Source organism: Coregonus lavaretus (genome assembly GCF_964263955.1).
Source record: "Coregonus lavaretus genome assembly, chromosome: 8".
Lineage (NCBI taxonomy): Eukaryota > Metazoa > Chordata > Actinopteri > Salmoniformes > Salmonidae > Coregonus > Coregonus lavaretus.
Window position 1 is genome coordinate 29,704,357 of NC_139995.1, and position 17,539 is coordinate 29,721,895.

General features: G+C 41.6%; 1 protein-coding gene across 1 annotated transcript; it reads right to left on the reverse strand.

The window, feature by feature from the left end:
- Window positions 1-1,357: 1,357 nt before the first annotated feature.
- Window positions 1,358-15,616, reverse strand: LOC311133997 (guanine nucleotide-binding protein G(t) subunit alpha-2-like; the record flags this gene model as incomplete). The annotated part of the gene is made up of 9 exons (XM_084167616.1): window positions 1,358-2,217; window positions 2,492-2,699; window positions 2,907-3,060; window positions 5,027-5,156; window positions 5,329-5,457; window positions 5,848-6,005; window positions 6,203-6,344; window positions 6,687-6,771; window positions 15,499-15,616. 8 exons carry the CDS (start codon window positions 15,614-15,616, stop codon window positions 2,509-2,511), a joined length of 1,107 nt encoding a protein of 368 aa, XP_084023742.1. The 3' UTR covers window positions 1,358-2,217; window positions 2,492-2,508.
- Between the last annotated feature and the right edge of the window lie 1,923 nt (window positions 15,617-17,539).

Genomic DNA, 17,539 nt, shown 5'->3' on the forward strand with positions numbered 1-17,539 from the left:
AGATGTTCAATCGGGTTCAAGTCCAGGCTCTTGCTGGGCCACTCAGAGACGTGTCCCGAAGCCACTCCTGCTTTGTCTTGGCTGTGTGCTTCGGGTCGTTGTTTTGTTGGAAGGTGAACCTTCACCCCAGTCTGAGGTCCTGAGTACTCTGGATCAGGTTTTCATCAAGGATCTCTATGTACTTTGCTGAGTTCATCTTTCCCTCAATCCTGACTAGTCTCCCAGTCCCTGCCGCTGAAAAACATTCCCACAGCATGATGCTGCCACCACCATGCTTCACCATAGGGATGGTGCCAGGTTTCCTCGAGACGTGACGCTTGGCATTCAGGACAAAGAGGTCAATCTTGGTTTCATCAGACCAGAGAATCTTGTTTGTCATGGTCTGAGAGTCCTTTAGGTGCCTTTTGGCAAACTCCATGCGGGCTGTCATGTGCCTTTTACTGAGGAGTGGCTTCCGTCTGGCCACTCTACCATAAAGGCCTGATTGGTGGAGTGCTGCAGAGATGGTTGTCCTTCTGGAAGGTTCTCCCATATCCACAGAGAACCTCTGGAGCTCTGTAAGAGTGACCATCGGGTTCTTGGTCACCTCCCTGACCAAGGCCCTTCTCCCCGATTGCTTAGTTTGGCCGGGCGGCCAGCTCTAGGAAGATTCTTGGTGGTTCCAAACTTCTTCCATTGAAGAATGATGGAGGCCACTGTGTTCTTGTGGACCTTCAATGCTGCAGAAATGTTTTTGTACCCTTCCCCAGATCTGTGCCTCGACACAATCCTGTCTCGATGCTCTACGGACAATTCCTTCGACCTCATTGCTTGGTTTTTGCTCTGACATGCACGGTCAACTGTGGGACCTTATACACACAGGTGTGTACCTTTTCAAATCATGTCCAATCAATTGAATTTACCACAGGTGGACTCCAATCAAGTTGTAGAAACATCTCAAGGATGATCAATGGAAACAGGATGCACCTGAGCTCAATTTCGAGTTTCATAGCAAAGGGTCTGAATACTTATGTAAATAAGGTATTTCTTCGCAAAAATTCCTAAAAATCTGTTTTCGCTTTGTCATTATGGGGCATTGTGTGTAGATTGATCAGTGAAAAAATATTTAATCCATTTTAGAATAAGGCTGTAACGTAACAATGTGGAAAAAGTCAAGTGGTCTGAATACTTTCCGAATGCACTGTATAGTGTCATATAAATGTGTTTGTTTGCATTGTGTATCTCTGAGTCAGTGGTTGACAGCACAACACCATTCCACCTACAATGGGGGTTATTTCATACAATACATTAATTAAAGGCTAAAAGTCACATCACACATCTTGATAAAAAATACAAAGATTGATGACATGCAGAAATTGAAGTTTCTATGTCGATTTTTATTTTGAATGTCTATCTTTCGCAAGACCGGTCAGAGTTACATGTTCAATTGTAAATAGTCAAAATGAAATATACATATACATCACTAAACATGTCACTGATGTTGAACATTTTGATACGTATTTGAATATTAATATATATAAGGTCTACTATTGTATTTACAAAATACGTTGCTAACTTGTTTTGAGGGTACTTTTTCTTAAATTCCAGTTTAGACCTGGCTATTTGAACTCACTGATTGGAATTAGCTAAATATTTTTTTTTTTACTGTGTTACATCTGGTGCAAAACAGTAGGCATATCCAAACAGAGTTCTAATTTGAGATACTTAGAACTAGATAAAAACATAAATCATGGGGCAAGAGCAATATTACTGGAAAGGACTTCACTCTGACCATGTTGAGTAAAATGGATCACCTCAAAACATATCCTTTCATAAGTTTATCAATTGGAGTCCATGAGCAGCTTTGGACACTTTCCTCAACACAAACCCATCATACAGAGCCAGAAATCATTCAGAATAACAAAGTACCTATATTAAACATATGTTAATTCTGCTGTTCTTCTGACTTCTTATCCTAATTTCCATCTAAAGGACATCATCATCCACATTGTCTCCGGGAGGGACATGTTGCCATCTTTGGAGTAAATTGGTTGCTGTTTCCTAGTATTTGCATTCATTAGTCATCATTTAGGGTGTTAGGAAGGAAGGGAAGGAATAGTCTAGAATTGAAGGGTCTGAAGAGTCTTATGCCATTACAAAGCCTTCTGTTGTGCATTCTGTTCCTACTGCTCAACTTCAACATGAATCCAAGTGAAGGGATGAGGGGGAAAATAACATCTGCGAGGAAGAAAAAAAACATTTAGGCGAAACAATAACCACATATAATCATAAAAGAACAATAAGATGCTGAATTCCAAATCGAAACACCTACCCTTGAGCCACTTTAAATCTGAAAGAATTGGATGGGTGTATCCAACATGGCAAAAATGTCACCTTGTCTGTCTGAGGCAAGTCTATTATCTGAGCCTTCCAAATATACTAGAAGTGTCAATGTGTACAGGCTAGGTGTCAATGTGGGTTACAAGAACAGACAAATAGATAACTACTGCACCTTTTTTGTGTATCTGCTTAGAACAGACCACAAGATTTTAGGTTCTCTTTGATAATGATGTCTGTCACGGCTCCGAACACAATCTCAACGTTCTTTGTGTCCGTGGCGCAGGTCAAGTGAGAGTAGATTTCTTTGACACCCTTCTTCATGTTCAGCTCCTCAAACTGCTTCTTGATGTAGTCGCTGGCATCATCATACGTGTTGGGGCCTAGTGGCAGAGTAAGCAGGCAGCTCATGAAGCGGTTCTCATTTGTTTTCAATTGTAGGTGATGAAATTGACAGTATATATTCTGTCGTCTAGTATCTTGCCACTGCATCATATTGCAGTAGAAGACACAAAACATTTCCATAATTCCTGTCCTTGGGAAATCGTGCACTGTTTTACTATGCTGTTTTTAATTGTGGTTACTCTTACCATCATAGTCTGGGAAGCAGATGCTGAGGTGGACCTTCTTGATCTTCTCCTCGAAGAGATCCTTCTTGTTAAGGAAGAGCACGATAGAGGTGGTGGCGAAGAACCTGTGGTTGCAGATACTGTTGAACAAGTGGAGAGACTCATGCATACGGTTCTGTGGAGAAGAGGAGAAGGAGTGTTAGGTTAAGTGCCACCAATCTCACAGTTTCTTTCATCAATCCTCAGGCTAGATTAGTATACTAACTGAACAAAAATATAAACACAACATGCAACAATTTCAACGATTTTACTGAGTTGCAGTTCATAAGGAAATCAGTCAATTGAAATAAATTCATTAGGCTCTAATCTATGGATTTCACGACTGGGAATATAGATATGCATCTGTTGGTCACAGATACCTTTAAAAAAAAAGGTACAAGCATGGATCAGAAAACCAGTCAGTATCTGGTGTGACCACCATTTGCCTCATGCAGCACGACACATCTCCTTCGCATAAAGTTGATCAAGCTGTTGATTGTGGCCTGTGGAATGTTGTCCCACTCCTCTTCAATGGCTGTGCAAAGTTGCTGGATATTGGCGGGAACTGGAACACGCTGTCATACACGTCGATCAAGAAAAAAAAAAAAGTAATAATAATAATAGTTTCAAAAACAAAAAAAATTAAAGAATCAATGGGTGACATGTCTGGTGAGTATGCAGGCCATGGAAGAACTGGGACATTTTCAGCTTCCAGGAATTGTGTACAGATCCTTGCGACATGGGGCCGTGCATTATCATGCTGAAACATGATGTGATGGCGGTGGATGAATGGCATGACAATGGGCCTCAGGATCTTGCCACGATATCTCTGCATTTAAATTGCCATCGATAAAATGCAATGGTGTCTGTTGTCCGTAGCTTATGCCTGCCCATACCATAACCCCACTGCCACCATGGGGCACTCTGTTCACAACCTTGACATCAGCAAACCACTCGCCCACACGACGCAATACACGTGGTCTGCGGTTGTGAGGCCGGTTGGACGTACTGCCAAATTATCTAAAACGACGTTGGAGGCGGCTTATGGTAGAAAAATGAACATTCAATTTTTTGGCAACAGCTCTGGTGGACGTTCCTGCAGTCAGCATGCCAATTGCATGCTCCCTCAAAGCTTGAGACATATGTGGCATTGTGTTGTGTGACAAAACTGCACATTTTAGAGTGGCCTTTTATTGTCCCCAGCACAAGGTGCACCTGTGTAATGATCATGCTGTTTAATCAGCTTCTTGATATGCCACACCTGTCAGGTGGATGGATTATCTTGGCAAAGGAGAAATGATAACTAACAGGGATGTAAACAAATTTGTGCAAAAAAATTTGAAGAAAAAAGCTTTTTGTCCGTATGAAACATTTCTGGGATCTTTCATTTCAGTTCATGAAACATGGGACCAACACATTACATGTTACGTTGATATTTCTGTTCAGTATATACTCCAAACCAAGTGCCAAATTAATTCCTCGGAGGGCCGAGTGTCTGCGGGTTTTCGCACCACCCTTGTACTTGATTGATTAATTAAGGTGACTAATTAGTAAGGAACTCCCCTCACCTGGTTGTCTAGATCTTAATTGAAAGGAAAAACCAAAAACCCGCAGACACTTGGTCCTCCTCCGTGGAATGAGTTTGACACCTCTGCTCTAAACCAAAGAGATTATCTAATTTCCTATCTTGGGCCTTTGGCAAGCACACAAACACAACTCTACATGTCTTCTGTGCTTGAACTGGGGGTGGTGGTATCAGGCACAGGACTGTGAGGTGATTGAGCAATCATATTGTGCAGACATCTGAGCTATGTCCTTGGGGAGTTTAACGTGATGGGCTAGTAGGGTTCTGTAACCTTGTCCGTTGTTTACTTTGAAGTCAGACTGGAGAAAATACCCTTCAGTTAGAATGAGAACTTCTGATACTCTTACAATCTTACCAAATGGATCACAGCATAAAAAAGAGAAATCCAAGTAAACTGTACAAAAGTACAACATTTGGACAAGAAGGGCCACATAGAGGCGTTCTGTCTCGATATAGAAAATCACAACTGTGACAAACTAGTGGAACTATCAGAGGTCAACTGTAGAACCAAACCCACCACTTCATCGTCCTCTACGAGCACCATGTCATAAGCACTGAGGGCTCCGCAGAAGATGATGCAGGTCACACCCTCAAAACAATGGATCCACTTCTTTCTCTCCGACCGCTGGCCGCCCACATCGAACATTCTGTCAAATGAGATGGGTTAAAGAAGTGAGATGTTAGATATGACTGTACAGAGATAATCGACGATTGTGCAAAATCACAACCCAGAGGAAAGGGAATGAACATGCAAGGATGTATGGGAGACCACTCAGTTGGCCCCTTGTGGTCTCCCATGTTTGGCTAATGTTCCCTCACCTGAAGTGCAGCTCTTTGCAGGAGAACTGCTCCTCGATAATACCGGTGGTCTTGACTCGAGAACGCAGCACATCCTGCTCGTTGGGCAGGTAATCAGACTTTGTGATTCTGTCCAATTCTGCAAGGTAGCTGTTGAGTGAGATTTCAGTTTAGCATTTCAATCAATCAAATGTATTTATAAATCCCTTTTTACATCAGCAGATGTCACAAAGTGCTATACAGAAACCCAGCCTAAAACCCCAAACAGCAAGCAATGCAGATGTAGAAGCACAGTGGCTAGGAAAAACTCCCTAGAAAGGTAGGAACCTAGGAAGAAACCTAGAGAGGAACCAGGCTCTGAGGGGTGGCCAGTCCTCTTCTGGCTGTGCAGGGTGGAGATTATAAGAGTACATGGCCATACATTCACACCCCCATATATAACATAATCACACTCACATGTACCAACAAAGATATGACCTGAACTGTCTTAAGAATGATATGACTGTCATAACAGACTATAACAGTTGCTGTGACACTCACTAGCCAGCTGAGTCGTTGAGCTGGTACTCAGCTGCTCTCTCGAAGGAGGCCTGGACACCACTGTCACTCCACAGCCTCTTGATGACGTCAGCCAGCTCAGGGGGCATGGAGCCCTCTTCAATGGAGTCTGACAGGTTGGACAGCTTCTGCCCGTCTTCCTGCATCATGAAGTCAACTGGTGAGTTTTACTGCTACTAAAATTAATTAGCTAAGCTAACAATGTAGTGTTGTTATTTCTATTTGAATAACGTGCAATTACTAAAACTTTTGCTGGTGTCTCAATGTCTATCAGTGTGTGTCATTGAGTGCCTGTTTGGTGGACCAGAAGGGGTTAGAGACGCAGGGTGGGACTTACAGATCCTTTTGGTGATCCAAAGTCAATGGACAGCATCTCCATGCCTCTGATAATGGCCAGAGCAGACTGCAGGATGTTACCATAGATGATCGCCCTGAACTCCAATTGTTCTTCTTTGGTATAACCACCTTGATGGAGAATTCTACCCAACACAAGAGGAAGAAAACAGTTAGAATTGTAATTGCAGTTTAAAATACAACTGACATTATACAATGCTACCAACAACCATTATTGGCCAGAAGAACTAGTACTAGTGTTTTGTTCAGTAGTCATGAAGGGTATATGTAAATTGTAGCTGCCACAATCTATTCTATCATGGTCCATTTTGATTATGAGCCATAAACTTAGTCCATCTTATTGAACACCCAGTTCACACCTTTTAGAGTGATGTTACAGTATTAGGACAAGGTTTGCTTGCATGTGCATGAGGAGGGAGGAGGAATGAGAGATGCAATGTCAATGGTGTTTGTTTTGTTATACTCACTTCATCTGCTTGACAATTGTGCTCTTCCCAGACTCACCAGCACCTGGTAAAACAAAATAAGAAGTAGATAAGTTGCATTTGCTTTCTCATGTACGAACACATCATCATCATTCACCCTGTAGTTGGTTAAAGGGAACCCGAGGGCCAAAACATGACCTAAGCAAAGAGATTTATAATGACAGCACATAGTGAAAGAGGAACCTTGGCAGTTGCCTATCCCCTCCACTGGCACAGATCCAGTCCTCTAGACACACGACATGACAAGCATTCAGTGGTGTTGCAAAAGTTACAGTTGTAGTTCTTTCACAGCTGTTCAATCATGACCTTCTGTTTTGTGTTTAGCTTTGTTTCTGCATGTTGTTGTTGCATTTGTACCATGAGTTTGGCCATAGGCACATCTTATGGGATACTTCCCATTACACACCACATCCACAGCTTGGCCTACCTCTCTGTATGAACTGTAACAACATACTTAGCGGGGGGGGGGGGATCTGATAAGAGTAAACAAGTACTGGGCCATAGGGCAGACTGGGGTGAGCAGTGAAGTTGTATGTCATAATACCAGTAAGCTAATTTCCCTCTGGGTTTATTTCAAACAAGATTGTCGCCACCAGCGGATTTGTTATTCCACACGCCACCTCAAGGGGGCCATCTAAGATTCATGACTATTTTGAATTGGGCATATAAAAGGGTTTATGGCTAATGTGATTGACATCTGTCCCAATGGTTTAGCAGAAGCCAGTGTCCTTATTAGCTCAGGGCTAAATGGAGGGATTTGAGAAGCCTTGGGTAAGGAGGCCTGGGGTCGAAAGGTCTCTCAGAGGATCGGACGATAAGTAAAGACGTCACTAGGAAGACGTGAGTTTGTGTCGCTCTAACAAGCTCCTGGGATAGTGTGTCCTTCTCTCCCTTGGTTCTTATCCATCAAGGTAGGCCAAAGGGCCTACCTAGACAGGCTGGGGTGGCTGGGCTGTCTCCATAATAGCCCTATTTCGCCATCTCAATATCTCCATGCATAGGTTTATTTTCCCGAAGACAGGCCTGATATTCCTGCAAGTAGGTTGTTCTCCCTAAAGCTAAGTGTGCACAAGCCCATTTCTCCATGCTTCTGACTTATTTTCCCATGTGCAGGCCTATTTCTCCATGCATGGGCCAATTTCTGCCTGAGTTGCCCATTTTCTCCATCCATAGGTGTCAGTGGTTGCACGAGTGTCATCTGGCAATGTCATCCATTGTCTCATTCCCCTGTCTTCTTCAATGTCAGTTATCACAACTTTTAAATTTCCGTAGGATGATTGATTTACAGTGGGGGAAAAAAGTATTTAGTCAGCCACCAATTGTGCAAGTTCTCCCACTTAAAAAGATGAGAGAGGCCTGTAATTTTCATCATAGGTACACGTCAACTATGACAGACAAAATGAGAAAATAATTCCAGAAAATCACATTGTAGGATTTTTAATGAATTTATTTGCAAATTATGGTGGAAAATAAGTATTTGGTCAATAACAAAAGTTTCTCAATACTTTGTTATATACCCTTTGTTGGCAATGAAACAGGTCAAACGTTTTCTGTAAGTCTTCACAAGGTTTTCACACACTGTTGCTGGTATTTTGGCCCATTCCTCCATGCAGATCTCCTCTAGAGCAGTGATGTTTTGGGGCTGTCGCTGGGCAACACGGACTTTCAACTCCCTCCAAAGATTTTCTATGGGGTTGAGATCTGGAGACTGGCTAGGCCACTCCAGGACCTTGAAATGCTTCTTATGAAGCCACTCCTTCGTTTGGAATCATTGTCATGCTGAAAGACCCAGCCACGTTTCATCTTCAATGCCCTTGCTGATGGAAGGAGGTTTTCACTCAAAATCTCACGATACATGGCCCCATTCATTCTTTCCTTTACACGGATCAGTCGTCCTGGTCCCTTTGCAGAAAAACAGCCCCAAAGCATGATATTTCCACCCCCATGCTTCACAGTAGGTATGGTGTTCTTTGGATGCAACTCAGCATTCTTTGTCCTCCAAACACAACGAGTTGAGTTTTTACCAAAAAGTTATATTTTGGTTTCATCTGACCATATGACATTCTCCCAATCCTCTTCTGGATCATCCAAATGCACTCTAGCAAACTTCAGACGGGCCTGGACATGTACTGGCTTAAGCAGGGGGACACGTCTGGCACTGCAGGATTTGAGTCCCTGGCGGCGTAGTGTGTTACTGATGGTAGGCTTTGTTACTTTGGTCCCAGCTCTCTGCAGGTCATTCACTAGGTCCCCCCGTGTGGTTCTGGGATTTTTGCTCACCGTTCTTGTGATCATTTTGACCCCACGGGGTGAGATCTTGCGTGGAGCCCCAGATCGAGGGAGATTATCAGTGGTCTTGTATGTCTTCCATTTCCTAATAATTGCTCCCACAGTTGATTTCTTCAAACCAAGCTGCTTACCTATTGCAGATTCAGTCTTCCCAGCCTGGTGCAGGTCTACAATTTTGTTTCTGGGGTCCTTTGACAGCTCTTTGGTCTTGGCCATAGTGGAGTTTGGAGTGTGACTGTTTGAGGTTGTGGACAGGTGTCTTTTATACTGATAACAAGTTCAAACAGGTGCCATTAATAAAGGTAATGAGTGGAGGACAGAGGAGCCTCTTAAAGAAGAAGTTACAGGTATGTGAGAGACAGAAATCTTGCTTGTTTGTAGGTGACCAAATACTTATTTTCCACCATAATTCATTAAAAATCCTACAATGTGATTTTCTGGATTTTTTTCTCTCAATTTGTCCGTCATAGTTGATGTGTACCTATGATGAAAATTACAGGCCTCTCTCATCTTTTTAAGTGGGAGAACTTGCACAATTGGTGGCTGACTAAATACTTTTTTCCCCCACTGTACCTCTACCCTCTGTTGCTGCTGCTTCTCTTACTCATGTGAAGGTAAAGCTTTAAGGTATTGACCAGAAGCCTGTCTCTGCAACAAGTGTCTCCATTAATCCATGCTCTATTTGTGCCAAATGGCTGTGAACAATTGCCTCTCTAACTTCCACGTTCGTTTCCCACGGGGGGGCAGTATGAAAATGTATGCACTCACTAACTGTAAGTCGCTCTGGATAAGAGCATCTGCTAAATGACTAAAATGTAATGTAAATGTAAAGAACTTCCCTACCAATCTCTTGTTTTAAAGCTACTTTAGACAAAAACAGAGACCTAGTTTAAACTCAAATCCAACTATTGAACCCCTACCTCCTGGTGAAGAGAAGACTATAATGGGCTAACACAGAAGGAAACTGTTGGCCTAATAACACTGTAAATACTGACATGTCATTGATACCTGATGCATCTCTCAACTTCAGCTTAGAACCAGAAGACGGCATTGTGTATGGAGCATTGCCAAGTTCAATTGCTTATTTATTTTTAAAGCAAGAGGTGAGTAGTTACTGTTCTTGCACCCCAGATACAGTGCCTTCAGAAAGTATTCATATCCCTTGACTTATTCCACATTTTGTTGTGTTACAGCCTGAATTCAAAATGGATGAAATGAAATTGATTACATTTATGTTTTTTTCTCACCCATCTACACACAATACCCCATAATGACAACGTGAAAATATGTTTTTAGACATGTTGGCTAATTTATTGAAAATGAAATACAGAAATACACTTCATTGCCAAAAGTATATGGACACCTGCTCGTCGACAATCGAATTCCAAAATCATTGGCATTAATATGGAGTTGGTCCCCCCTTTGCTGCTATAACAACCTCCACTCTTCTGGGAAGGCTTTCTCCTAGATGTTGGAACATTGCTGCGGGGATTTGCTTCCATTCAGCAACGAGAGCATTAGTGAGGTCGGGCACTGATGTTGGGCGATTAGGCCTGGCTCGCAGTCGGCATTCCAATTCATCCCAAAGGTGTCCGATAGGGTTGAGGTCAGGGCTCTGTGCAAGCCAGTCAAGTTCTTCCACAAGAATCTCGACAAACCATTTATGTATGGACCTCGCTTTGCACAGGGGCATTGTAATGCTGAAACAGGAAAAGGCCTTCCCCAAACTGTTGCCACAAAGTTGGAAGCACAGAATCGTCTAGAATTTCATTGTATGCTGTAGCGTTAAGATTTCCCTTCATTGGAACAAAGGAGCCTGAACCATGAAAAACAGCCCCAGACCATTATTCCTTCTTTACAGTTGGCACTATGCATTCGGGCAGGTAGCGTTCTTCTGGCATCCGCCAAACCCAGATTTGTCCATCAGACTGCCAGATGGTGAACCGTGATTCATCATTCCAGAGAACGCGTTTCCACTGCTCCAGAGTCCAATGGCGGCAAGCTTTACATCACTCCAGCCGACGCTTGGCATTGCACATGGTGATCTTAGGCTTGTGTGCGGCTGCTCGGCCATGGAAACCCATTTCATGAAGCTCCTGACGAACAGTTCTTGTGCTGACGTTGCTTGCAGTTTGGAACTCGGTAGTCAGTGTTGCAACCGAGGACAGACGATTTTTACGTGTTACGCACTTCAGCAGTTGGTGGTCCTGTTCTGTGAGCTTGTGTGGCCTACCACTTTGCGGCTGAGCCGTTGTTGCTCCTAGACGTTTCCACTTCACAATAACAGCACTTACAGTTGACCGGGGCAGCTCTAGCAGGGCAGAAATGTGATGAACTGACTTGTTGGAAAGGTGGCATCCTATGACGGTACCACGTTGAAAGTCACTGATCTCTTCAGTAAGGGCCATTCTACAGCCAATGTTTGTCTATGGAGATTGCATGGTTGTGTGCTCGATTTAATACACCTGTCATTAACGGGTGTGGCTGAAATAGCCGAATCCACTAATTTGAAGGGGTGTCCACATACTTTTGGCCATGTAGTGTATCTCATTTACATACGTATTCTATTCACACCCCTGAGTCAATACATGTTATAATCACCTTTGGCAGCCATTACAGCTGTGAGTCTTTCTGGGTAAGTCTCTAAAAGGTTTGGACACCTGGATTGTACAATATTTGCACATTATTCTTTTTTTAATTCTTCAAGCTCGGTCATGTAGGTTGTTGATTATTGCTAGACAGCCATTTTTAAGTCTTGCTATAGATTTTCAAGCCGATTTATTTGAAAACTGTAACTATTCCACTCAGCAACTTTCAATGTGGTCTTGGTAAGCAACTCCAGTGTATATTTGGCCTTGTGTTTTAGGTTATTGTTCTGCTGAAAGGGGAATTTGTCTCCCAGTGTCTGTTGGAAAGCAGACAGAACGTTTCTTTAAATCCTAAATAACTCCCCAGTCCTTGCCGATGACGAGCATACCCATAACATGATACAGCCACCACCATGCTTGAAAATATGAAGAGTGGTACTCAGTGATATGTTGTGTTGGATTTGCCCCAAACATTAAGCTTTATATTCAGGACAAAAAGTTCATATATTTGCCAATTTCCTTTGCAGTATTACTTCAGTGCCTTATTGCAAACAGGATGCATGTTTTGGAGTATTTTTATTCTGTACAGGCTTCTTTCTTTTGACTGTCATTTAGGTTAGTATTGTGGAGTAAATACAATGTTGTTGATCCATCCTCAGTTTTCTCCTATCACAGTCATTAAACTCTGTAACTGTTTTAAAGTCACCATTGGCCTCATGGTGAAATCCCTGAGCGGTTTCCTTCCTCTCTGGCAACTGAGTTAGGAAGGATGGCTGTTTTTTTTGTAGTGACTGAGTGTATTGATACATCATCCAAAGTATAATTAATAACTTCACCATGCTTAAAGGGATATTCAATATCTGCTTTTTCTTTTTTAAATCTACCAATAGGTGCCCTTCTTTGTCTCCCTGGTCTTTGTGGTTGAATCTGTGTTTGAATTTCACTGCTCGACTGAGGGATCTTACAGATAATTGTATGTGTGGGGTACTGAGATGAGGTAGTCATTAAAAAATAATGTTAAACAATATTATTGCACACAGAATGAGTCCATGCAACTTATTATGTGACTTGTTAAGCTCATTTTTACTTATTTAGGCTTGCCATAATGAAGGTGTTGAATACTTATTGACTCAAGATATTTCATCTTTTCATTTTTAATACATTTGTAAAACTTTCTAAAAACATAATTCCACTTTGACATTATGGGGTATTGTGTGTAGGCCAGTGACACAAAATCTCTATTTAATCCATTTTAAATTCAGGCTGTAACACAACAAAATGTAAAAAGTCAAGGGTTGTAAATCATTTCTGAAGGTACTGTAAATATCATACACTAAGCTCTGACAGCTAATTTAGTTGACTATGACAAAACTAATAGGGATGATTCACCTACATTTAATTCAGAATACAGAACAACTTTGTCTTTAGTAGCCTAATTGTTACTCTGCCAGAGAGTTGGCTTTGCTGCATCTGTGTTGTGTTCTGCAGGAGCAGCAGGAGACACAAGGATTAATGGCTGTTAATTGCTGCTTTTCATCAACAAAGCCTCAACTCACTCTTTGGCTGCAGTCCTACCAACTGGATTGTGGATCAGCCATTTCACATGTCTTCAGTTTTGCAATGTGTCAATATTTGACCAATTCCTTCAGCGGTCACTGCATCTCATTGGTTTAGTTAAAAATATGGACAATAACTACTACAATATGTTTATCATTAACCACCAAAACCTCATACCAACAGGGGAAAGTATGCCATTTTTGATGCCTTAAACATGACCATTTCTATCCCCACATTTACTATTAGTGAGGGGTGTAGACAGGTGAGACAGGGGTTATGGTTTACAAGATGTTACATCTGCACATTAGATTTTTTGTAAACTAAGGTAGATGTCCTGTCTCCATTATTGTAAATGAATGTTGTTAATATGACCAGATAGTAATTGGTTCCTGTAATTGATCCTAATAAGCTTTTGTTGCTGCTGGCCCTGATTACTCTGATGTTTGACCTTTTGAGTTTCTCTGGTAGTCTTCTAATGTTGACCCTATTGTCTGCAAACTTTTAGTGGATTGGTACCTGTTGTATTTGGTTTTTCATAATTGTTGTATTGATCAGCATCTCTATTTGTCCCTTGTTATTGTCCCTGTCAATTAACTTGTGTCATTGGCCCTTGCTTTTTGCCCTGTGAGATGACTACTTAGCATTTGATGACGCATGTTGCAGGCCATGATGTAACCCGGTGCTAGGGAAATGATTACAGGGAGTCTAAGTAGCAGGAAAGGAAGCATAATTGGGTTACCATGATCCTATGGGAAAAGCTGACAAAATCCTGCCCCTGAACCCTCACATAGCTATTTATACCTAGGGCTCATGACACATCTACTGCTCATTGTTGTACATACTGTATTGAGATAAATGCTGCTGATATGTCAACATTCATAACTGTTGCCACTTCTACAGACAGTCATATAACCCTGGTTTCATAACCTATGAAGACAATATAGGGCTCTACTAATCCTCTCAGAGCCAAACATTAACACTAATCTGATTCCCTGCTAAGTAGTGTTCCAGGTTTTCCACTTTACAGACTTTTCTCAGAGTCAAAATGTCTATTGAAGTCGGTAATATAGACTCACAACTTCCCTTCTAGTAGTTATGAATTAACACGTTCCATTTCAGTGGAACTTAAAAAACTATGCTCAGCTATCAACCTTCTGGTTGCTGAGAAACATTGAATGACCCCATACACCCCATACTATAGTATCGACTGTCATGTTTCAATCAAGGGAAATGCTATTGCCTTTTATTATGGTGTTTATTTTTAACACCTCTGACCCCACAAGCCCTACGATTACTTCTCTCAGTCTTGAGGTAACAGCAGCAGTCACTCTTGGACTTAACTGATTTAATGTAAGCTACTTTCAGTGTGACATGCTTATCTGTTTACATCCAGGCTGTGTTACAGTGACATGCCAATTCACATTTATGTTGAATGTACAGTAAATGTGCAAAGGCAGAACACCAATGCAATATATAACAGATTACTGTTAAGCTCGTCATATATAACTGAGACTTAGGCTAGATATCAGAATCAATGCTAGAGTCCTGATTGAGTAGGCCTAATAGGTTTAGCCTGTTTTTGAATGCACCATTTCAGCATTGGCAAGTTTCCACAAATATGGAAGTGTTACACAATGGGAAAAGCCCATTACATTGATCAAAATTCTGATCATTTCAGACATTTTGACAGGTTTAGCCTGTTTTTGAATGCACCATTTCAGCATTGGCAAGTTTCCACAAATCTGGAAGGGTTAAACAATGGGAAAAGCCCATTTCATTGATCAAAATTATCTCTTTAGCTATATCACAATGTTCCAGAATGACCTTGAGCAACGAGCTCCATCGATCAAGTTACCATATCAAAGTGATGAAGAATTCACAACAACTAAGCTAACTTCGCCAGCGAATATTCAGTCTCAAATAATTCCAACTGTTGTCATCAGTGTAACCTACTAATGTCCATCTTATCTAATACTTAAGCTCATACAGAGGTTGGTATGGCTGATGCTTAAGCTCATACAGGTTGGTATGGCTGCTTATTGCAAAACCTCAAAAAAAATTACATGATGTAAACTTCAACTATTTATAGCTTTCATTGCTGTGCAATTTCCAATACAATGCCCCCTAACTTTGACAAGAACAAAAACTGTTTGACTCTATCTCTCCAAGAACAGGGCACATAGTTGCATACTATCCAACCAATATCTTTCTTTCAGTTCTTTAAGAAGATGATGCTTATCCTGATTGCTTGCAGCAGACACTGCTATGGTCTATGCCTAACAGACCATAAGCCAGTTAAGGGTCCCATTCTACTTATCTGAACTTTCAGAAGAGGCCCCACAAGCACAACAGCTCCTTACCAAGCAGCAGAAGCTTGACTGTCTTGGATTCTTTGTCTGCATCCTCCGCCAGCTGCTTTTCAAGCTCCTTGGACTTTGCGGCTAATGCCTTGTCTTCGACACTTCCTCCAGCTCCCATTTTGAACTTTGGGTCTTTCTCACTCCTTCAAGTCAAGATCCTGTGTGGTATGGAAATGCGGCCGTCCGCTCCCGCCGTCTGAGGGGTGCACTGGGAGACAGGCACAGAGGGAGGCAGAGGTGGGGGCTGGGAACAAGGGGTCCTGGCCTCAGTCAGGGGTTGGTGGATGGAGGAAGAGGACTCTGGAGATGTATACTGGCACACAGTCGGACAATCACTGCTTGGGGACTAAGGGAAGCTGTCTTCTCTCTGGTGTTAGCCCTCCCCTATTCCCCTACGTTAAACCTGACATCTTGAAATCAGGTTGGGATTGGGCAGGGCTTTTTCTGGCGTTCCCATGGGAACCATTAAATCCAATTAGGATGAAGCAGAGGGCAAAAGGGAAGGGTAAAAAAAGCAAACGCCATAGTGTTTAGAAAGAGATGGGTGGATTAGAAATAGAGAAGGTCTGTTTTTTTATAGATCAATGGTCTGGATGTTCAAAGTTTACTTTCTTTTCCTCTTGCAGTTTACCTCTCCAGGTTCTGTCAAGTATGGCTCAAAAAGAGATGGTGTCAGGTGTGATAATGTTCTTGTTCTTCTTGTTCTCATTTAGAATAAACTTATAGCCACAGAAAAAAAATGATATGATGTGCTCTGTCCTGTTTATGCGGTAGGGATTTGTAAATAATTTTGAGATTTTACCTGACTTTAAGTGACAATTGGCCAACAAATCTGAGCCATGGAAATACACTATTTGTCACTAAGACATTTCTACAGCGTAAGACCTTGGCTTTGTGTCTTTACTGGTGAAGGATGGAGCGCTTAACAGGCATCAGGTCTCGTTTTCTGGCACGGGCTGAGGCATCGGTTGAGGATAGAAGCCTCGTGAGTTCTGCCACTTACAATAAATCATATGTTAGTGGTTTACTCCACTGGCCTTTTACACTCAGATGAGGAGAGAGACAATGTGAACAGACAGAGATTGCACACATCTCAGACTACTGTGTCATGGGCCAGCACAAAGATTGACTGTACTCAGCAGTTTTCTAATAACAATCAACTTTTCCCAGATAAGAATGTTGACAGGGTGCCTTCTGTGCTTCCATGTGCCTAATTGAAAATATCTGCTATTTATAGATGTATTTTGCAGGAGTTTTCATCACCAAGGACTTTGCATGTAGTGAACTGCAAGGTGGACTACCTCTGCGTCAAAAACAATAGAGCCATGAACAGTTAGCTACACTTAAAAAGATGAGAGAGGCCTGTAATTTTCATCATAGGTACACGTCAACTATGACAGACAAAATGAGGAAAAAAAACCCAGAAAATCACATTGTAGGATTTTTAATGAATTTATTTGCAAATTATGGTGGAAAATAAGTATTTGGTCATTAACAAAAGTTTCCGTGTTGCCCAGCGACAGCCCCAAAACATCACTGCTCTAGAGGAGATCTGCATGGAGGAATGGGCCAAAATACCAGCAACAGTGTGTGAAAACCTTGTGAAGACTTACAGAAAACGTTTGACCTGTTTCATTGCCAACAATGGGTATATAACAAAGTATTGAGAAACTTTTGTTAATGACCAAATACTTATTTTCCACCATAATTTGCAAATAAATTCATTAAAAATCCTACAATGTGATTTTCTGGTTTTTCTTTCCTCATTTTGTCTGTCATAGTTAACGTGTACCTATGATGAAAATTACAGGCCTCTCTCATCTTTTTAAGTGGGAGGACTTGCACAATTGGTGGCTGACTAAATACTTTTTTTCCCCACTGTAAATGTTTGACCAGGCTTGGTTGTAACAAAGTAACAAAGGTAATTCTAATGTAAAAATGTTTCATGCACCTGATCTAGCTTTGAATGATATATGTGAACCAAGGTTATTATGGTTTTGTGTTTTTATATTAGTTTGTATTTATTTTATTTATTTCTCGT